This window comes from Struthio camelus, chromosome 1 (genome assembly GCF_040807025.1).
Source record: "Struthio camelus isolate bStrCam1 chromosome 1, bStrCam1.hap1, whole genome shotgun sequence".
In the NCBI taxonomy this organism is placed as follows: Eukaryota; Metazoa; Chordata; class Aves; order Struthioniformes; family Struthionidae; genus Struthio; species Struthio camelus.
This window is the reverse complement of record NC_090942.1, coordinates 179282474-179306246: the sequence shown is the minus strand read 5'-3', so window position 1 is coordinate 179306246 and position 23773 is coordinate 179282474. Positions and strand designations below refer to the sequence as shown.

General features: G+C 34.6%; 1 protein-coding gene across 7 annotated transcripts in view; it reads right to left on the bottom strand.

Annotated features, from left to right (window-relative positions):
* The window catches only part of DACH1 (dachshund family transcription factor 1), a 364372-nt gene that overhangs the window by 101803 nt on the left and 238796 nt on the right, over positions 1-23773 (bottom strand). For 2 of the 7 annotated variants that reach the window (XM_068929669.1, XM_068929671.1), the window contains exons 4-7: positions 18196-18351; positions 17467-17639; positions 3728-3863; positions 1450-1587 (exon numbers count right to left, since the gene is read on the bottom strand). In XM_068929669.1, coding sequence (XP_068785770.1) covers positions 1450-1587; positions 3728-3863; positions 17467-17639; positions 18196-18351 — 603 coding nt within the window. The remainder of the gene's footprint in view (positions 1-1449; positions 1588-3727; positions 3864-17466; positions 17640-18195; positions 18352-23773) is intronic. The other 5 variants (XM_068929670.1, XM_068929672.1, XM_068929674.1 and 2 more) reach the window with 3 other exon arrangements.

Sequence of the window (23773 nt, the reverse complement as noted above, 5' to 3'; positions counted from 1 at the left end):
AATAGAAGGTTTGACCTAAACAAGGACTATGGAAAAAAGAATTCTCAGCAGTTTTACTGAGAATAGATCTTAAAAAAAGCCTGAACTGGCGACAGCTTTGGAAAATACATTTGTGGTACCATTATGAACAAACCTTTTAAAAAACTTGAATGACATAAAAATAGTAAGAATTCTTAATATATACTTCTCTGCTGAATTTACTAGTCTGATTACACTTAAATGAGTAACTTCAAAGGCTGAAATAAAATCATTTACAGAAATTCAAAACAATCCTATCTGATCACATCATACTTCTCAGCAGGAATACAGTTTGCAGGGGCTTAGTGAGGGCACAAGATAAGCTGAGACAGGTTGTGTGCAATGAATCAAACTAAATGGTTTATATAAAAGAAATATTTTTTCTTTTAATTTTTTGGGGTAATCCTATTAAAAATGCCAGCTGTCCAGAACGGAAGCACCCAGTTTTGATTCTTTTTCATATTTCAGTGTTCAAACACAAGACAGAGAAGGCAGCATCTTATATGAATTAAAATATATGGCACAAAATGTCCGATTCTGAAATCTTCATTATTGCAGCCACCTTCTTCACCTTTATTTCAATGTCTGGCTATTATATCTTTTACTTTTCCCCTCGTTGTTCTCAAAGAACTTATTTTCTGGTTAGTCCGAAGAATATGTCTTATATTTCTTACCTCTCTTCTACCAAAATGTTCATAATCTATAAATAGTACTTACAATTCATATATGTTAAATAAATACAATACACGGGATACGCTTTTTAAAAATACAAGCCCTCTTCAAAAAAACAAAGAACTACCCCTTACAGGAACATAATTTTAAATACCAATAGTCATGAAATGGTGCCATAATCAGTATAAGTGCATATAGACGCTTTACCTAGATCAAACACTTTGATCATATAGTCAATTAAATTTAAATTCCATTATATAATGTGTATGAGTCTCATTTTATGCAATTTTCTAATTTAATGGCTTGGTGTTAGTCTTTTTCCTTTTCACACACATGGACTAATTGTCATGGCACTCAGCCCCATTGGGAAGTAGGTCATTAAAGTCAACTGAAGTGAGACGGAAGCTTAATACCTAAACGGTGTTGTAGAAGAGCCAGAAGTACAACAGTAATAGAAACCTGTTTTTCACTCATCACAGTAGTATTAATGATTAAAATCATCACACTGGATAAGGAAGAAATATCTTAAGTTGAAGGTAGCTAACTTTTTTTGCAATATTTATCAAATTCCTCTGTCATATAAACTCATTAATGTCTCAGACTGCAAAGTAGAATAAAGAAAATCTTGTTAAACTTCGAAAACAACAAACATTTTTTAAAAATTAAAATATAAATAAATATTGCAGTTATAATAATAAATAGCTATGGAGATAATGCTTGCTTTACACAGAAATATTAAGATCATAATATTCATATTACCTTTCTCAATGTGCATTCTTTTTGTCTCATGTCCCACATCATGACCAGCCAGATCACCCTCTTTAGGGCCAGGGAGGACATTAGGTGACAAACCCATCAGCATTTGGTTCATAGATAGCCCATTCTGATGGACAGCTGCTAGACACAAGCAGAGACAGAAACAAAATCAGTCATAATATTAACAGACACACTTTTATACTTAGTCTATATATTCTTACTCTCATTTACACAAGAATTCTAATAACTCCAACATTACTTTAATTAGGTTTATCAACAGCCACATAGTGAGAGAGCTTCTTCCTGTTATTTCTTTTATTTCAAGAGTTCATTTTAAAAAGAAGAGTTTCATATCTTTGGATTCAGTAGGATATTTACAAACATTTAACAAAAGCTGAAAATCCAAATGAAACAATTTGGAGATTAGAAGGCTCTAAATGAGATATTTATTGATTTCTTTTTAGTTAGTTGTACAAAAACTCTTGCATATTATCATTCCTAATATGCAATCCCCAACTTCCTCAAATTAGGCATTGTGGTCTTCCACGTAAGACATTATAGCTTTTCAAAAGTATACTGTGTCTTAGCAGCTTTGCTGACTAGATGATCAGATAGTTTGAAAAGCTCTTTTAAACAAACCTGAAACAGAGCTTCAGGAGTCTCACACACACCTGAGAAACTCATATGAGGTAGTTTATATCCCCATGCCTATATTCCTAAAAATTGTATTTGCAAGAGGCTTATGCCATTCTCAGTAAAACATTTTCCCATATGGAACCCTTATTTCTTCTGCAGTCATCTTACTCTTGCTGGCACCACAAATGGAAACGCAGTTAAGAATGTGATATCAACAAAACACATAGTAGAGGAAAGGTTGATTTTTTAAATAAATAAGCTACTGAAGTGGCCCAGTATTTAATGAACCTTATTATCTTCATCACTGAAAGAAACAATGGGTACAGCTCCCACTCCTAACTGCTGGTAAGTAAACAGGGTGACCTAAGTCGTACTATTTCTAAAAAGTATTATGCCTGAGCAGAAACAACAGGGATCTTTCCATTTAATTTGCTTTTTTATTTACAGAACAATTCAATCAATTATCCAAAAAAAAAAAAAAACAAAAAACAGCTGTTTTTTCAGAACTTTACTCATGAACTCATAAAAGCCCGGGGAAATATAAAGGTCATAGTATAGGGAAAGTGAGTCTAATCTGCACTCTGAATCATCTAAGTGATAAGTAAATAGAAACTCATTTATGGTCATGGAATTTATCACTTCATTTTTTCTTTGGTAAGCCATTTTTCATCACAAAATAATAAAATATCTTTCTTCTGAAAGTCCAAGAAGAGTCAGCTTCCTGAGTCTGCAAAGAGCCTAAAAGAAAAGAGTCTACAAGATGCATGTGCTCCATCTAACTAACATGACTACAAATTTCATAGCTATTTCATAGCCTTCTATCTGTATGCCAAAAACTCCAGTTTTACCTACTGACAAATTCCTCTGTTCAGTGATGCCTTATCAGTATAGAAATCTGCAGTAGAGGAATTATTAAAGGAATGGAAAAGGGTACTATGAATTTAATTTAATACCCATAATATAATATGAGTTAAAAACCTCAATCTCCAGTCTGTTGCACTGGAATATCACAGAATCCAGGGTCCTTGCTATGTAATTTGCATCCTGTACAGGTAGACTTGATAAAAATGGTATTAGTCTGAGGTACCGTGGTTTAATCTCACTCCACCTCTTGTGAGTTATGAGGTGACAATACTCTCTGTATCATATTTCTTATCATTACATGTTTTCCTACCTAAAGGATTTATATAATATGCAGAATTTTTAATTGATTTAACCTAATTTTTCTCTTTATCAAGAAACTCTACCATGTAAAATGTTACCTATGGAATCATATTCAATTTAGAAATCAAACTAGAGTAACCAGATTAAATAAAACTCAATTTCTTTAAAAAAATGTTTACAGTGTATGTTCACTTCTAAAACTAATCTAGCAAATTGCTTTCCAGCTGCAATTCTATATTTCATAGCTCCTATCTTTATGTTTAATATGACATGATGGCAGTTTATATCTGTACCTGTTAATGTAGCATCAAATGTTATGATACTGTAAACTGGGAAACATAATGTTGGGAGATACTTATTGCAGCTGAACTTCAGAACATGATACATAGGAGAACTGCTTAAGATGAGGGCATTTTGATTAGAAAAAACAGCTGCACCTAATCAAATTTAAAGTGGTGACAAGGAGAAGAATGTGACCTACGGATTCTGTCTGAAGAGCTCTCAGTTCGTGCAGGAGAGCTGGACACGCTGCTGCTTCGATGAGATGATGGATGGCTGCCAGGTCTTCGGCCCTCTTCAAGAGAAGGAGCAGGAGAAGGGCTGTCTGGAACACGTTCCTGTACCCCACAAAAGATAATTTCAAAAAAAGGTATGTTAAAGAAAACAACCTTTGTGGCTTCCAAATATCATTTCCCTAAACTGTACTTCCCTCCTAAATCACAACATATTTTTTTCCTGTGTTGAGGTCTCCGGGATTTGCAGACTATCTTCAAAGGAAACTTAACAAGTCCAGAACTTTAGATCTTACATTTTACTATGTAATTTGAGAGCTACTCATCCTATCAGGCTTTTAAACTGCCTTCCGAACTATCTATAAAAATAAGTTTTTCATTTTGTTTTATTTCACGTTTTCTTCTCACTTGCACCAGCACGCCATTGAATTGTAAACACACATTTTGTTTACTAGCTTAGAGATACTAGCGTCATGGGATGAGGAATGATGTACTTCTGTACGTAGATAAAGATCAGGCAGCATGGCTTTAACTCATGCTGGGTGGAAGTTTTCCCCACAAATTCATTTCCAAGAGGCTTCTTGAAAAGTGAGATGTTATGGAACTCCTAAGGATGATAGATTATGTCTCTACTAGACCGACATTAGTAATGTGTCTGATGAAAGTCCAAAGGTCTGTACTATGGAGCACAAATCCGGAATAAACCATGTTTATCCTAGCAGTATTTTTCAGCACTAGCCACATCACTGCTCCACAGTGCGGCAGGAGGCATTTCATCTACCCACATTTTTCTACCCAGGGGAAAGCTAGGCATGTTGGTTTGGAAGAGCTGCAATGAACTTCAAGATATCCCTTGATTTGGAAAATTAGGGCATGAGAACTGTGGCGCTTGGAACGGTCCTTGTCTTGCTATGTGAAAATCATTGATTTGTAGCAGATATATCTGATATTTGTATGGAATTCTAATAGAAACCAGAAACAAAAGGAGATGAGCTTGACCATTGCAGAATAGTCCTTTCTAGAAAATTCTTTGTCTTTCCCTGCAGTTTCCTCTTTATTGCTAATAGCTCCCCAGAGTCCAAATAAATATGAGTCAGGTTGAATAGTGATAAAAGTAAAAAAAATGCTATAGAAGAAATCTACTGGGAGGGACTTACAACTTTTAAAAAGGTATTTTTTGTTTTGTTTGGACAATAACTGCACACTGGCTGAAATCCTGACTTCTAATTAGAAAAAAAATCAAGTTGAAATCACTAAAAGCTGTCCAACATGCTTTTGTCTTGACACAACGAAATAATACAATTAGCATGCCTTTAATAACACATATGAAAACTTGCTGCTACTAATGCCTAAAAAGTTTATCTGAAAAGAACATTCTCATTCCTTACACTACAAATTGATTTTGCAGTAGTCATTATTCTTCATGCACAATAGCTAGATGAATATTTATTTTGCTAAATGTATTCCTATGAAACTTAGCAACATGACTATTTATAGTAATCAATAGATTTGTTCCAGACAAACTTTATAATAAATATTTGCTAAGCTTGAGATTGTGATTGCAAAGGGATTCATTGGTCTTATTAATGGAGTGGGTGAAGACCTTTCAGAACAATGTATCAAGACATTTAAGTGGATTCCACTTTAATAGTCTCGGGTTTTTAAGTCAAAAACATTGATGAGTATAGTTTACCTGCAACATAGCTCTAGGCTTATTATGAGTTCCATTGTGTTTATATGTCCATGAACTGGGTATTAAACAGGAGGACCAGAATGCATATGTTTTCAGAATGTAGAAGATTTATTTCCTTAGATTTAGTAGGATTTAAGCATGCACAGTGTACAGATTTGGTATAAATTGGAACGAGGTATATTTAATCATTTATTTAATATAATTTCACTGTTTGGCATACAATGTATTGTTCTTAGAAGGGTTTCATTAAAATGAAATCCAGTGAGCATATAAGATTTGAATACAGAGCTGCAGAGTAAATTAATTTATTTAAACAGCTTAATTTGTTTATCCTATTTATTTATGTGTGCTTTTACAGCACGTATTATAAGATGGATAGAGCAAAAGGAATGCACAGGACAACAAAATATAATTACTGCACAAACAAAGCAGATGATGAGTTTTATTCACATATAAAAAAACATAGCAGACAAACTCTACCAGAAAACTAGATAGACTGACTTTATCAATTCATTTGTAAAATGCCCTTTGACCCCAACAAAACATGGGCTTGAACTATGGGAGAGTAATTAATTTAATGCCTTAGCTCATTTTTTATAACTCTTGCTTCGTAATTCCACCAATATGTAATACAGTCTATAGCAATTCTTTGTCCTCATCAAAGCTAGCTGCAATAATAAATGGAAATTCTACTAATACTAAATTGAAGTACTCTGTAGCTCTAAAAAGTCAAAGTGATAAACTAATCGCGGTGGAATATCAATACAAGTTGTCTTCCTTACTAGAGATTTTGTGGAGAAAGGATGGATTTTGTCTGTGGTAAAATACTAACTTCATTACTTTAGCACTTCAGAAGTGCTTTTTTAAAAAATTTTCAAAAAAGGTAATGTGCAAAAGTGTGTTCAGTGAATAACTCAAAAGATCAGACCTACTCCATGACTTCTGTTTATCTCACTTTTGTACGAGTAAGTCTACATAAGATATTACAGAAACAAATTTTACTAAGTTATAATGCTGGCGATAGAAATCACCTAGGATAATGCCCACTGCTCAGAATTTTTCCTAAAACTTATCCACTCCTAGGACAAACTCAATTTCACCTAAATAAAGATATCTGTAGAGAACCTGATGTTAGCTTGTACAGTAATCATGCTATTCGTCTCCTGGCAAACCAATAAAAGAGTTGAGGTACTACATTTCAAATGTTTTGCCAAAATCTAAAAATGAAGAGGAAACTGTGTAGAGTTCAATTTGAAATTGACACACCTGAATATAGGTATCTAAATGTAGTTTTGATATGTGAGCTAGAGATAAAACTTCAGAGACACCTACATTTAGGATGCTAACTGAAGGCGTGGTCACCTTGGAGGTAGGTCTCTCCCATTTCAGTCAATTAAGATATAGTCAACAAAGTCAATGGAGCCTGGAAAATAGTATGCTTCACTCTCAATTAAATGCCCAAGGCTCAATTCACGTCTCTATATACAGGTATTCAGGTATTCAGTGTCATTTGAGATCACTGAAGGGTTTTGAGATATCCATACAAGGTTGACAGACAGAACTTACAAAAGATCCGATTCCTTCTGGAGCGGCAACAGGATGCTAAATTTATTATCTTATAACATACTGGCTGATGAGCTGAATAGCTCCCTAAACTCCATTGGCTATATTTACCAGAAAATAAGTAGTACAGAATTATTTGTCATGTGTAAAACATAACTCCTGCTAACCATCTTTTTTATCATCTTTTTGCTTCCATATTCGTTTCTACAGGGACTCACCAGTAAAAATATGGCATGAACAATTTCAGCATATGTAACAATTAAGATAAGATTGGCCAGCTTTTCAAAATAGCAAAGATTCTCAGTTAGGCATCAAAACAAGATGCTATACTAACCAAAGGACAACACACTCCTAAGTGTCAAATTTGGAGCATTCCATATTTTACTGCTCTTTAAAATTGGATTCAATTCACAAATTCTAAGCATTTAAGAATCTGACATTTAACTCTTCCAAAAATACTTGTATTGAACTTTTACTGTACGGAGCTGAAGTGCCCTTTCCTTTACTTTTACTTCATTGACAGAAGTTTCAAATCCTCAATAACAAGTCCATTTAAAAAAATAACAGAATTATCTTGTGACATTGCATTTTATGTCCTTTAAAGAATGAGTAAAAGATTTTCACTTTCACTCCATATCACTCCTTATCCTTGAAATCCTTCTACATTTGTCTCCAGTTATGGTCCACTTCCATAAAAGACTGAAAGATAGGTATCCTTCTCTTTGGGTTTTATGAGATTGAGGTTGTCTAGAAGTTTCTAGAAAAAGAAATCACTCCAATTTTGTTCCAGAGTACCCTATATCTTCTGCAATATAATTCTGTCTCAGTATCTCCAAGTAAAACAGAAAAGTCTTGATAAACTTAATATTTTTCAAACAGTTCTTATCCTTATTATTTGATGGAAAAAATTTACTTTTTCTGCTCCAGCAGCATGTTTTCTTTGTTTGAAAATTACCTCACAATCAAATGTCTTCCTCCAAAACCTACATAAGGTAACCTTGATGGGTTTAAGCTGTTGGTCCCTATATTACTATCCAAGAGAGGACATTTCAGATAATATGTACAGGATTAATCCTTCTGCTCCTAAGACAGACAAGGAAGTGACAGCTTCTAGGTTCTCACTATAACAGTCTTAATAGATACTTTTTTTCTTTGATATTCCTGTTCCTTAGTGATAAAATTCCAGAATCATTTAGCCAAAATTTTAATATGTCTACCCGCAATAGCCAATTTTTTATGGATAGCCTTCGTCTTCTGCATATTTCTGCCCTATACGTATTTTCAGCCTTAGTTTTTCCCTCTGGTCTAGTTTGCTTCTCCATAGTACTCATTGCTTGGGTTTAGTCATGTTTTAATTTTAGGCACAGACTGACTTCTAGACATGCAACTGAGTATAATTCAGGAGGTGTATCACTACTAAAACTATTCAGCTGTCTCAATGGTTTTCAGTGTTGAGAAAACTCCTTCAAAGGTGTTAGTGCTTTGAGTCATTAAAATGCAAGAGTTAATTATCTTCTACTTCAAACTTTCAGTAGTTTAGGTGACTTCATTTTGAGAAAAGGATACATGACACACATTGCTTCACACACTCTTAAATTTCAAAAAAAAACCTTTTAACGAGGAATAATTCAGCATATTCAGGTCTTTCTAAGGCACATGGCTTCCAATCCCCTTTGTGCAAAGATTAAAATAATCTCCTTCACAATGACCACAGAGCAGACTTACTACTTTTCAGTTACTTATTGACCTATTTTGAACTTGAGTGAGAATTATTGCAGGAATGGCTTTCTTATAAAATGGCATACATATCTTACTTGGCAAGAGTGAGTGAAATGAGTTCCCTGGTAATCTTTTTTATTCCTTGAAAACAGGATATTTTGTTTTTACAGTTTCATCTGTTCTTAAGCTTTAGCATAAAATGCTGTAAGATTCCAAATTAATGTTTAGTCCTGAGAATTATGAGGTGAACAAGGCTAAAAATCCTTTGCTAAGTTCCTTAACTGCTGCTATAAGATGTGTGATATCAAATTGACTGAGTTCTGTTAAGTTTTCTTTTTCTATTACTTATTTGTTTATTATCAGTAGCTTGCTAAAGATCTTGCTAACTTCCCACTGATGGAAATGTTACCTTTCCTATTTTGTTCTAATAAGCACTTTTCTAATCCCAATGAAAATTCATGAGTTCTATTGTGTTGTCATTAATTGCACTATTGTTTTAAATAGTTGATGTATTTTCTATAAAGAACAATGTAATCCACAATATTTATATAAGATATTTTTCTCTAATATTTTTGTGAATATCTTTAACTTTTTCATCTATTGGACCAATTTAAGTTAATTTGTTTTCTTTATTTTTTTACCTCTGCAATTTTTCACTCATTTTACCTTACTCTTTCCATCACAAGAACACTGATAACTGATAACACAAAATGTAGAAAGAGATCTATAGAAAAAAAAAAAAAAGAGGGAGAGACTGTAGATTTTATTGATTGCTATTGCACTGTTTGCTATATGATTACTGAGAATATCAGCAGTAGTTAATTAGGAAGTCAAAACAGCAGACTCCCAAGTAATCCTTTAACAGTACTTAACCAACACAAAGAACTAAGTCTTTGGAAATCATGGTCAGTCCACAAAGTACAGCAGGAAGTGACTTTCACAGGTCTGGGCCATTACAGAGGTCAAAAAAGCAGATACTAATCAATAGCAAGAAAGAGTGTGGCTGTCCTATGGAAACCAGCATCCAGGGTGTTGACAGCTTTGAACTATGACAAAATAGAATCATCCCTGGAAGTGTCACAGAGCTTTGTTTAACAGAATTCTGGTTTTTGTGGCTTCTTATTAAAAATCCTGGCAGTTATTTTGGACTTGCTTCTTTTATGTACATATCCTTTCAGCTGCGTTTATAAATTGCATTTTGCCTTGGAAATGCACATTTTGACTAAGAAGCAATATATTCTACCAAGGCATAGAAAAACACAGACAAATAAAAATCCTTCATATTTAAAAATTTAGTTATCCCTTTCTTATTGGTAAGCTGGATAGACTTTTACTACTTTTCTTTCCCCTCCTTTTTTGGGAATCTAGTCTTACTTGCAAAGCAATCGTTCAAGCTTAAGAAGCAACAGTGGGAATTCATTCTTCAAAGTTAATCCAAATTGTACATCTAGCCAAACACCAAGAATGAGACTCATCTGACCAAATATAGTTGTCTAAAGTACAAATGTCTACCTAAGCTAGTCACCCTAGGCTTATTTTTTACCCATACATTTATGCTTCCAGGATATGAGTCACCTCATTCTAAAGTAGATATCTAAAACAAGCCCAATGAATTATGGCCTGGAAGATAGCAAGATGAATCCCGTCTATTGTACCTGGCCTCATGGCCATTTTGCACCAAATTAATCTTACACGATATATATAGTTCCCTGTTACATATGTGAATATGCAAATTGCTAAATAGAAAAACTTTTAATACCTTCTCTAAGTCACGTGTTATCTGTAGATATCAATTTTACATGACATAAATTAATGTACAGGACCATCTGGCTATTATCAACTTCAAACTGGACCTCAAAAACATGCCTGTTAAAACAAATAGAAGAAAGATCCTGTAATAATCCAAAAAGACATTATTCCCGGCTGCACCTTGCCAGATAAACAACAGCCAACCTCTAGCTCATAATAAAATAATCTATATTAGAAATTAAAATAAATAATTTTAATTACATAGGTAGAACTAATTACTGAGGGGAGATACTCTACATTCTACTGTACAGATGATTAAGCCATAATAAAGGAGTTCAGCTGCACTTTGACCTAAGATTTTCACATGTCAAATGAAGAAATAGGGAAAAGAATTGTGTATATATATATTTATATTAATATAAATACAGAAAAAGGTGATTCAAACTAATCTAGAGACTATTTATGCTCAAATTCATATAAATAATTTTAAGATATTTTCTCAGGTCATGATTAAAATAAAAAGGAAATATTAATTTGGTTTATAATTGGAACTTCATAGTTACATCACAGTTTTTATCTTTGTTTTCCCAATATGGGAAAACAAAGAGCTGATGTGCATTTTTAGCTTTATTGTAGAACAATTTGTAGAGTAATTACTTTACTATTATTTAATTTTTTTATTAAATCAATTTTTTTCCTTATATTAAGAAAGAAATTTGGGTTTTTTCCATCTATCAGATAACAAGGAAATAAAAAAGGCTTCACACTTTTCTTTATGTACTTGTGTAAGCATATTATTCTATATATTCAGGAAAACCACTTTAAAGTAATGTCAAATTTCTATTTTGAATATATGAATTTCTCTACAAAAAATAGGTTATCTGAAAAATCAGGCTTTTCAGGTTAGGCATCCAAAATGGGTATTTCTGACAGTTTGGACTAAAATTCTCTGTTCTTATTCCTTTTCTGTAAAATGGGCATAGTATCCCCAGCTTCAAATGAATGTTTCAAATATGTATCTAGCATTTTTTGCATAACACTTATTTTGTAAGGCACAGAAAAACTGCATTCAATACAGGACTCAGATAATGTTAAATAGGACTTGGCCAGATAATGATTTTAAAAATTTGAAACAAATACTGAATAAGTAACCATTCACTGAAAGATGTAGGAGTCCTGTGAAAAATATAGTATGTGATTGTGTAATTAAAGTCATATCATACTGCACAGACAGAGTGGAGTCACATTAAGGTTGTGGAGACATCATAATATTTCCTAACTTTAGTTTCTTGTCTTTTCAAATTTAGTAATGGTCCTTTAACATAGGCTTCAGATGTAATTTTATTCAGTGCATGCAGAGAGGCACACCTAAACATTTTACAGTAACAGTTGATATATTACCAATCCTAGCAGTTTTCTCAAGTTCATAGGACAAGAAAATTCTACATAGTTGGTAATAGCAGTGAGGTGGAAGGGGCTTCCATCCACGATGTCTAATTACACTTCCAGGACGTCTTCCAAGGCCCCTGTTCCTCCAGGATGGTGTGCCAGCCAAATCTGAGAAATAATTTATCTAGCACTTTTTAAAAAGTTAACATCTGTGCAACTGGAAGATAAGTCACCAGTAAATAACTACTCTACACTGAAACATCTCATGATGGCCAATACCTTCTCAAACATTAAAACTCTGCGTTACACCCAAGCCTGCTCACACAGCAGTTACCGAAGACTCAGGCTGAAGCTTCTGCAGTCTCTTCTCCCCCTCTCTGTCCCCTCCATGAAGTGAGATTGTTCACTCTTCTCTGAGAGCTGGTTTCCAATCAGGTCCACTCTCTGAACAGGCTCACCACCAGCCACGTGAGATATTTAAATGTACTCTTTTCCTACATCTATGCATAGCCGCGTCATATTTCTCCTCTTAGACTATTATTTAGAATCTTTGGTAACTATTTTAGCTGAAAAAATTGCAAGAACATTAACTTCTGTTATTAGAATCACAAATGCATTTCCAGTGAAAAAAGGAAAAGTGGATGAACGCCACAGTAAAATAAAATTTCAAATCAGAATGGGCCTACAACCTGAGTTCTTTTTCAAAAAATCTGTCAGCGGCTACCTTGGTTAAATAAATTAATAGTAGATTTCTGCTACTGGATAACAGGTAGAGATATAACCCTTTAAACAAGTACAAGGTAAAAGAATGCTGTGATATATTTCGAGAATTAGCAAAATTTAGTCTCATGTTTTTAGTATGCAGCAGAAAACTACTGTGCTAGTCACTTTTTCAGCTTTTTTCACTTCATTCTTAGTTCTTTCCATAAGTATTAGTTACATTATACGGCTATAGTGCAACTCCTGATACTGATGCTCTGCTCTATTAGAATGCAGAATTATTTCAAGTTACTATTAATGAGGCATGTCCTTTATATTTTCATATATCTTTCTTCTGAGTGAAAAAAACCTGATATAGTGAAAGTGCTAACAAGCTGAGCCTCTGAAACCCTGGGCAGGTGATGAAAACCACCTCATGTCTAAAGCATCCCCAGGTCACAGCTGTCACACTCACTGCAATTCATTGCTGTCACAATCTGCTGCTCCTGCTTGTTGCTGTGCTCCTCTTACTCATCCAACTCATATATCTAAACATTCCATTACAGAAAGACATCCAGTGTTTGCCTCATGTTCGAGGGGGCACAGCATTCTTCTGAAATACAGTTCTGAAGATTTTAGAGCTCAGACTTCATTGCCAAATCCAACATGTTGCTTTTTAAGGCTCCTCGTATAATTTTGTCTTTGTCTCATCTCCTCGGCATAGCAGGATAAGACATTTGGTTAGTACATGATCTCAGCTTTATTCCAACTTCTTATCGTGAAGAAATGAAATATTGCCCAGTAATAGAAAGGCATTTGAAGCTTTGTGAGTTTAAAGATAACAACACTAACTGTGAAGTTGCTTGATTGGAAGGAAAGGTCAGCAAGTCATCTAGGGTGGCACTGTTTACAAAGCCAGTTCTTGTGTCCAATGAACCAGGATGTTTATAATCTGAAGATTCAGACTTTATAAGACATAATTTTGTTCTCAGTTACTTAATTTAAATAGTGTTACTATGGATTTACTTTTTAGAGTAGAAATTTCTCATAAGCCTTCCAACTTTCAAACAGTGTTTAAATTTACAACAGAATATTTTGCATTCTAATTTCAAATGTGCACTACCATTTTAGGTTAGAAATATGAATTCATCATCCTTCACAGATTCATCATCCTTTTAAATCAGATTCTTTTCTTATGGAAAAACTGGCACTGAGGAAAAATATTTAATGAAAATTAGGGTTAAAAGAATGAGCCAAAAGGTAAAGAAAACAAAAATCAAAAAGCCTAAAAATATAGAAGTAAAAGAAAGAAAGATGCAGTTATAATAACAAATACTTTTGTGAAAGTAACTGTACTATATATTCACTCCTATAAAAATAGACTAAAAGGAGGTTTGACATTCTCCCTTACACCTGTTCGCTAAAATATTTGTTTTGCTTGCAGCACAAGTTATTTTCCCATAATCTTTACATTGTCACTACAAGGTTCAACTAATATGCTGATTAGAGAGTTTGCTTCTCTACCTCTCAGTACATTTACTTCAATAAACGTTAAACTCACAACCTTTGACTATTCCTACTGAGGGACAGGTAAAATGCCAGTGACATTAGGTCCATGTTCATGGGAAGAAAATCTCCAAAAAAAATGACCTCATGCTTTTACGTTGCAGGAGTTTCTGTTTCATTCCTGCTCAACATTAAAAAATAGGAGTATAATCACTTGGCCATGCTATTTCTATCCACATGACCATATTCATGTGCTGTAGACAAGAACAGAAGACATAAACTAGACATATGCCATACCACAAAGGGGTTGAAGGAAAGGGTAGGAAAATATGTGCAATTCCTAAGTCTTTACATTATTACTGAAGTAATTATATACAGCAAGGTATTACATTTAGAAGTGAGTTTTGGATAACAGATTAACGCTTTTCTTATATATTTACCTTTAGCAAAATTCTTTTGCTGTCAATATGTTACAAGGCTCAACCAAAGAAGACATAGCAGACACTTCATGTTTTCATCAGGTTCTATGTAAATACCTTAAAACGCTGAACTTAATTGTACATATTTGTAAAAAAAAAAAAAATACATGTTCCACTTTTGAGTGTGCACAATTTTCAAAATAGAGTTTAGGTTCATTTTTCCATTTAAAAACATTTAAGGATAAATCTACACCTTATACATTTATGGCTATGTGCAAACTAGGTGAGAACGTGAAATCAGTTTTGCTAAATAATCTGCATAAGATGTCATGCTAGGAGCTGCACAAAATTTGCCTGCTGTGATGAAGATTTTGTTAGTATGAATATGGGATAGTTGAATTTTCCGAAGTGACAGAGTCACAGATAAATAGCATAGATTATTAACATAAACATAAGTCTGTCAAGAGTAAAATATACATATATATGTATATGTATATGATTTTCCAGTTACAAAACATTGCACAAACATTTCAAATAAATAGAGAACCAAAATTACTAGATACTTTCAAAATCTTCACTTAGGTTAGAAAGAAACTAGCTTTCCAACTATATATGCTACAAGAATGTGCAGTTAGGGAATTCTGGGATATGAAAAACATTAAGGAAAATATTCTGTTACAGTGCTGCATATCATTAAAATATAGGAGACAGACATTATTACAGCAGACGTTTGAGCTGATTAAAGGGATTGTTGGTTTTAAAGACAAGGTAGCCTCACCCCATATATTTGGATACCCATGACGATAACAAAAAATCTACATAGTTACATGATGACAGAGTATCCCTTTCAGAGTCACATACTTTTAAACCCATTAGATAGGTTTAGACTAGATGAGCCAGGAGCACTTCTTAGTTAAGTGCTTCTAGGGTCCAGCAAGGATTCCATAATAGGCTGAGATTTGAGAACACGCCAAGCCCACTTCCCATGGCCCGCTCTTCACAAAAGCAAGCCTTTTTTCATAGCTTAGGAGCTATCTTGTACTCCAAATGTACAAGATGTGTGTAATCTTGTACTCCAATGATTTTGATAACTGGAGATAAAGATCAGGGGTCACAGTGGGTTATGCTCCCATAGACATCCCTAAACAGTTTCAACATATCGAAGTTTAGAAACAGAAGGTTCCAAATGGCAGTGAAGATCAAATTTTATACTCTTACACACAAAATAAAATAACTTGCAGATGATAAAAGACAGGGAAGATGGTAGGAAAAATAATGAAAACAAAGTTTTGTTGCCATAATAATTCATGCTTCCCAATATGTCATTCAGTGTGTGCTCAATCCCAATCTTTGCTTTTTAGATACCTATATAATACCAGTAGTCACTGCTCCAATTAAGAAAATAAATTTAGAGTGAAATACAGCACTGCTTATGTTCCAGAGAACAACTTCAGAATCATGTAACTCTTACTAAATATTGCTCTAGTGAAAAAAGAAAATAAAAATGTAGAAACCACCACAGGATCAAAGTACCTAAATTAGGTCATTGGACCTTATTTTTTTATATCCATAGAGTCAAAGATTTATTAACTTTTAATTGAATGGTTCTTTATAATTTTGGCCTTGTCCAGTTACCAGGAAAGAGGACGGGAACACAAGCATATTGAACATCTCAGTAAACTCAGATTTCTTCACTCTGCCTAAGCCACCCAGAACTGCAATACTTTCGCAGCTCTCCTTTTAAAGGTCCAACAGATTTCATGTTTACACACTTCCTGTTGAAGGGATTGCCTTAAACGACAGGATTCCAATGTAGCCCTAAAATGTAAAATAACCCTGCCTTTGCCTATCACAGAATTGTCAAGGCTGGCAGGGACACTTGGAGATCATTTGATCTAACCCGCTGCCCAAGCAGGGTCCGCTACAGCAGGTTGCTCATAATGTGTCCAACTAGGTTTTGAATACCTCTACGGATAGAGGCTCCTCAACCTCTTTGGGAAACCTATTCCATTGTTTGACTACCCTCATAGTGAAAAAGTGTTTTCTTATGCTTAGATGGAATTTCTTGTGTTTCCAGTTGTGTCCATTGCCTCTTGTGAATTATGCAAAGCTGCTAATGGCAAGTTTAAGAGCAGATAACCCGTAAGTTTATGCACTTTCTGTATCTCATTTATTCAAAGTGAGAAAGGCTAACAGGTAAAATGCAAATACATGAATAAGTGTCAAATCAAATCCCAAAAATTAATATTAATTTTAATATTGCTATTAATTGTGGTAAGGGAGAAATGCATTTATAATGAAAACGGATCATCTTCAGTCTTCAGAGAAGACTCCATGCCTCTGCTAAATACCTCTATAATCAGATCTAATGTAGTCCATAGAAAGGGCTAATTTGCCATACTTATACGCAGCATACAAAATCTAAGATAGAAAGCCATTTTTAGACCGAGATTTCTTTACAGTACTACAATTCTGGCCTGAAGACCATCAGGTCTGTTCCGTGCAGTTTTACTGCATCTCTTCTAGGGCCTGGCAATTCAGGTTGCACCAAGACAGTGCCAAGCCTTTCAGCCTCTTCCAGATACCTTGCAGCATTTCAGTTCAAATGCTTAGGTTTACACACTGCAAGAACAGACAGACTCTAGATTGGTCCCTTTTAATTTAACAAGGGAATAATTTCTTCCTTGATTTCTTGAGGAATATGCCATTAGATGAGAGGCTATGAATTCAGAGAACTCAGATTCAAAGTTTTATATTCTGCATGAAAAATGCTTTAACTTGAGCACCTATGTAATACTAATTAAGATAGGGCAGGAGAAGGGAGGTGACACTGGCTACAGCAGTTAGGTTTCTCATCTATATTGACTTTACCACTTACTTTACAACATCTGATAGCCACCCACCACCTTTATGATATTTATGGCAGTTACAAGTGCATTAGAATTTTTTATATATATGTGTATGTATTTACCTTAATAACAGATGTTTCCACTCGGGATGGAGGACTCTGCACTTGTGCTGCTGCTGCCATGTTGGCAATGGTACTCAGGTGATTCATCTGGCTCATTGCCATCGTGACAGACGCTGGAGGTAGGCTGACAGGAATTAGTGGGTGGGGCATCATCATAAAAGGAAGTTCCAGTCCTGACAATGAAAAACAAAGAAAAAAACCCACAGAAATAGGTTTATACATCTTTTTAAAGTATAGACTTTATGTTTTTCATTGATGAACGACATTGAAGTGATAGCGACAAGACAGTTCACCTTTCAGGATAAAGCTGCTAGCTATCAGCTCACTTTTGGGATATGCATGCGGAAATTGCTAGTATCCATGGAGAGTTTCTACACACAATGAGAGGCTGTTAGGCCTCTTCATTTGTTCATATCTGTGTAATGTTGTAATGTATCATTGCTAGGAAATCGCTATTTAATATCTTTTTTAATACCTGCTGTAAGGTGCCTTAGCAATGCATTATTATGCCACCTATGCACAGGTTAATAGTTATTTTAAATATCAATTTTATTGCCTATGTATTTGTTCTTTATCACTTCTGTTGCCCCTGCTTAATACTTTAAATAAATTTTTACAATATTCCCCACGTCTTTGATTTTTGCATGGCCTATTTATGTAAATTGATACAAAATAAAGAGAGGAGTTGGAAAACTGTTGATGTTAGTGCTGAAAGATGTCAACCCGTACCATTTGGCAGAAGGTGGTTCTGTTGCAGAGGGTTGAGAGGATGGCTAACTGGAAGATTATGCTGTCCAGGCAAGTTGGGGTGGTTAACAGAGGCCTGTGATCCTTGGGTGGGGGGAGACTGAAGTTTTTCTTTATCCCAAGAACCATCACTGCTGCCTGTGGGGAATGAATATATATTACTTGGATGAAGGAAGATTCCAAATCTTCAATATCTGAATTTGCAAGCAAGGCCAGTAATTAAACCTTATTTGCAAGCTTTTTTTTTTTTTTTTTTTTTGGAATATGTTGGTTGGGAGAAGGGTTTCTTTATTTTGTTTCTACACTTTGAAAAAGATAGGTAAGGATACCATTTTAAGTTTTGAGTCAGAACATAGATCTAGAAGTATTATAGTTATGTCCATTAATGTGAAGCATGTGCCTGATGTATTACTATTTTTATATATACTTTTGCAGTTCTTAGGATACAAGATTATATATACTTGTTTTTTATATGTGGGAGAAGATTTTTGACTGAAACATGTCAAAAAAAGAATATTATCTATTATGCCAATTAAAGTTTAAACTGTATACATATTTCTTCTTGTATTTGTGTATGAAAACAAATTAACCAAATATTTAATTTATTGAGGGCACCAACGTGCATGCATATGTGCTTGGTAGACACATTTCTATTGTATTTTTGTTTCATATTATTAATTAAAATGTAAGAAATTATTAATTCCTGCAGTCTCCTGCTAGTGGAACTGACTAACAGCGAGGAAGAATGTGGACAAATATTTGTTGAGATGAGTAACAGTTCATACATTTAAGAAATTTCCTTTTCCACTATTGCAGATTTAATAAAAAATTCCCACAAAATTCAACAAAAGTATACAGTTGAAGAACAATAATAAGGATTCATATAAAACTATTGATTTGTGCATTTATATATAATGAAAAGTGTAAAATATTCTCAACCGAAAACTTAAATTATTCATAGTACATTACTGTTTAATGCTGGGAATGAGTATATGTATGTGTATACATACAAAGAAATCTATACATTCAGTGTATGAGTTTGTATATCCACTACTATAATCAATAAATAATGTTTGAATGTATTTAAAATATCTATATTTGCATGGATTCTCAGCAGTATTAACAGGCACTTCACTAATATATGACTGCTTCCTGACTTTGAGAGTTTCCTCAGTTTTCGTGGGAATTTCTCTTGATAAGGACTTCAGGGTGACCCCACTCGAGACCTATTTAATCTATACTCAGATTGCATTTAGCATCAGGGATTACAGTGAAATGTACATTTCTGAACAATTTTTATAATTTTTTTACTCTTTAATGAACAATAGGGCCTGAACAACAACAGGGCTAATACCATCTCGTACTTACTCTAGTAGAAACTAGATTAGTGCGTTAGTTTTGACATTTTGAAACACCATTTTCGTGGGATGACAAACGCATAAAAGTTGGTAGAATTCCAATTTAATTTCTCTAGATCTATTAAAAACTTGATTGTAAAAGCTGTACAACACAGTTTATAATGAAAAATACTCCATTATTGCCATGATTTTCTTTCCCTAGTTACTTCATGAAGACAGTTAAGACTCAATATAAATTCTAACTCATTAGCTCTATACTGTCTCAATCCCAATGTAAATTGTTCAGAAGTAGGTAATGAAAATTCAGTCCAAACTCTCCTGCAATCAAACAAAGCAATTTTATGAAACAATGAAAAGAATTAATTATACAAGATACTTTTATTATTTTACAAGAAATTGTCATAACCTTTACACAATATACGTAGGTGAGTTGGTTAATGCATGATTTGAATCTCATCACTTCTGATAGGTGAAAACATTTTCTTCTATTTTGAGAAGTCAGAGACTCAAAAACAAACATAACTGAAGGAACTAAACCTTAGCTGGAAAAAAACTTTTTTCCTTCTGATTTTCTTTTCACTAATTATCTGTTTATTGCCACTGTGACATATACATTTCCTTTGTGCTGAATTCTTATCCTTTGAAACATATGACTGAAGAGGAGAGGTAGACACAAAAAGTGAGATCATCTCACTTAATTTTCATTAAAAGGTAGGTGCTAATGCAGACACATATTCAATAGAAGAAGATAGGTAATTCTAATGGGTCATTCGTCCCATCTTAGGCTATATGTCCATAAAAAATAAAGCCTTTTTCATGACACTTAGGGCTTAATTAAAAAGCAACACCCCACAATGGTACTATATAATGTAAAATACTGGACCAGAATAAGCCCTATCTTAAGTTTTGCATTCGTTAAGAAAAAATTGAAGGGACAACTTTGTTCTGGCAATTCTCGCGTAAGGGCGTATACTGCTTGTCCACGCTGCTCTAATTTCTTGCTGGATCTGGTACTGTCTGTCCTGCTGCAGTTAACTGCAAGCCAGCACAGACGCTCTGCACTGGCTGGTTTAACGCAAACGTGATTATGCTGCGATTCAGATGAAGTCAGCACTGCCTGGTGATCAGGAAACGCCTGAGCCCGACTGAAATGAAGAGAGAATGACCGCAAGAGACAAATGGAGCAACTGCACTCTGGGCATGCCTCCGTCCTTACAGTAACTGCAGAAGAAGCTTTCACCAACGGTTTAGAGTTAGACGGCTTAAGTAAGACGAATCTAGACCAGAATGTCTTGCTTTTGTAGCTAGAAACTTTCCTAGCATCATGCTCCCCTGAAATTTCTTTTTCGGATATTCATTTTTGTTATTAAAAACCCCTCAAAGAAAAGGATATCTAGTCCGTAAAATGTATTTCAAACCTGGAACAACATTCTCTAATCTACACGTAAAGCTATATTATTCTTAATAAGGTCATCATTTTAAAAATCCTTTATTTTTTTCCTACTTTCCCATCAAAATAAGCCAATACTCATGTGCATTATAGATTCATAGAAATACATACGATACATACAATATATTAATAGGTATATGAATATTAGTTAATATAATAATCAAGGGAGATTTCTGCATTTGGCAAATCTGGTCAAATTTCCCTGTAAAGAGATATTTTCTCTATTTATTAGCTAGCACATCTAGAGTACAGTTAATTTCATGTTACGAATTGCTGTTTGATATAAAGGTCCAGCCAAATCCATTGTAACCTTTCGTAACCTGGTCACAGAATTTTGCATGGGCAGTCACAGATTGCCAATTATGGCACTTACGACATGGCTCAGAGTCCTGGCAGAAATTAGAGCTCTTCTAAACGAGGACCCCTTTTTTTCTGCCTCAAAATTACAGTGGCCATTGTTTTAGAATGATACCAAAACCAATAATAAATCAGAAAAGAGAAGACAAGCTTCAGAAAGAGAAGTATTGAAGCTAGTGTTTAGTCAGTGACAGATTCTTTAGTACTTGTAGTCTGGCATCGTCTGTCAAGATTTGTTTACAGCAAAAATGATTCACAGACAGAATCTAATCCATAACATTAGAAACCACTTTCAAACTACAGGCTGTTGCCCTCTTGAACACTTTAAGTGGACAGACATAGATACAGATAGTCTTGGCCATTTTCTGTGTTTTTCTTATGTTAGTTAAACTTAACAATTTTCCTCTTAGAGGAAACAGTTATTTTCATTAATGTCAAAGTGAAATAAGCGTTATTCTTTAGACGCTCACCGTCTGCACCATTAAGTGCAAGCTTCCAGTTCTGACACTTTTTACATTTGATTTTGATTTAACGCATACAGTGGTTTCAAAGAGTATTAAAAATGTGTTGCCTTCTTCCTCTTCACTTGTTGCCCTGCTGGAGGCTTATGTTTTCCAGTTTCCATCAGTGGTTGTCAAGTCTTTGTAATAGGATTAAAAGCTTGGACACCTGATATCCCTGGGTGCTGCAGTTCACCCTCATAAAAGCTGTTTGCTTTAAATTGAGAGAAAATCAGTTTTTAGTGGCATAATTAATTAAATTATGCAAAGTGTTCCAGATTCAGCATAACACTTTCTGAAGCAGCAATTGGAAGCACTATATTGCATTCAAATTGCACTTCAATTGATGCTGCAGTAGGCTGACCATAGAGCATCATTTTCAAGGATTTCCAGCACAAGGGATCCAATTTTGAAATGCAGATTCTTAATGTTGAGTGCCCAAACCCCACACATAAGCATCCAAATAGGCAATTTGGTAGCCAACTATGTATTTCATGTGCTATAGTGCTAATGTGAACACTCAAAAATGTGAAATCTAAGTTCCAAATGTAAGTAAATATGTTTAAAAACTGGGCTCAGAATGTCTCATACCTATTCATCATGGACAATTTGATGGCGCAAAAATGGCAATATATTTTCATAATTCGAAAGACTACTATAGACTGACTACAGCGCTTCCCTCATAACTTACATTTCAGCACATATCTTCCATAATGTGAGTTACTTTCTCCCATTATGAGTGCTTATACAACAAATCATTATTTATACACTGAAATGGGTCTGTAAAAGCCTGGTGCCTGGATTATTTGTATTCATTAGTAGCACAATTAGGTAGCTAAGGATGGTAATAATATATGAAAACAATTCTGGACTGGAAGGTAATGCAGGCAACAAAAGGAAAATGAAGCAGAAAACTACACTGTACACTGTCAGCATGGCAAACAAACTCTGATCCAAACATAGCAGACTCATTTTTAGGATCACATTGCTTATCTGCTTATTCCTTTTCCTTCTCATTCCATATTCACTAGGATTCAGATTGCCTACATTTAGGTTTCTACAAGGTGAGCTAAGCGTTTCAGTTCCCATTGTAGTCAATAAGGATCTAGCCCCCAGGATTAGAGAACTCCTGAGCTCACTCTGTAGGAGATACCTGTATTTTGTCAGCTGAATCTCTCTGCTGGTTCCAGTGACTCCAGTGACCACTCATCCCAGATTCAACTCAGTTGCCTAAACACAGGCCACCTGAGATGGCCAAAATAATTTAAGGCATGCCTGTAGGGATGGTACATACAACACAACATCTATGGGAGACCTGTGGCCATCTGGAGATGGAGATAGAGGCTAGGCAGGATACCCTGCAGTATCTAAGATATTAGTGGATACATATCGATGTCTAGGCAACTGAATCAAGCCTTCCTTGATTACAGGGGGAGTTTAGAAATTTAAATTAGGTTATCTGCCAGGCCACCAGGTCTTCCTCAAATCCAACATCCTATTTGCTTGCTTTGTGCGGAAAACTTGGATAACTTACAGCATCTCAGACAGCACTACATGCCTGCATTTAGGCAACTGAATCCCAGCCTTGGTTCTGGAATAGTTTCAAGTAATATCTATACAACATATATAAACAATATTATGTGGCAAAAACACAAGACAGGGCCCAAGTTTCTACTGCCAACACCACCCTTTTTACACTACTGATCTTATTTCAGTCCCTTTAATCTCATAAACAAGACCACAGTTATCTTCTGTGTTTGCTGAAACAAATTGTATCTCAGCAACAATTACCAAACAAAGCATCAGTATCAGCTGTGTTGTTGACTCATTTTTCTCAAGTGGATTCTTCTTCGCTATCTGTGCTATGTATGTCCACTGGAAAATATACACAATCA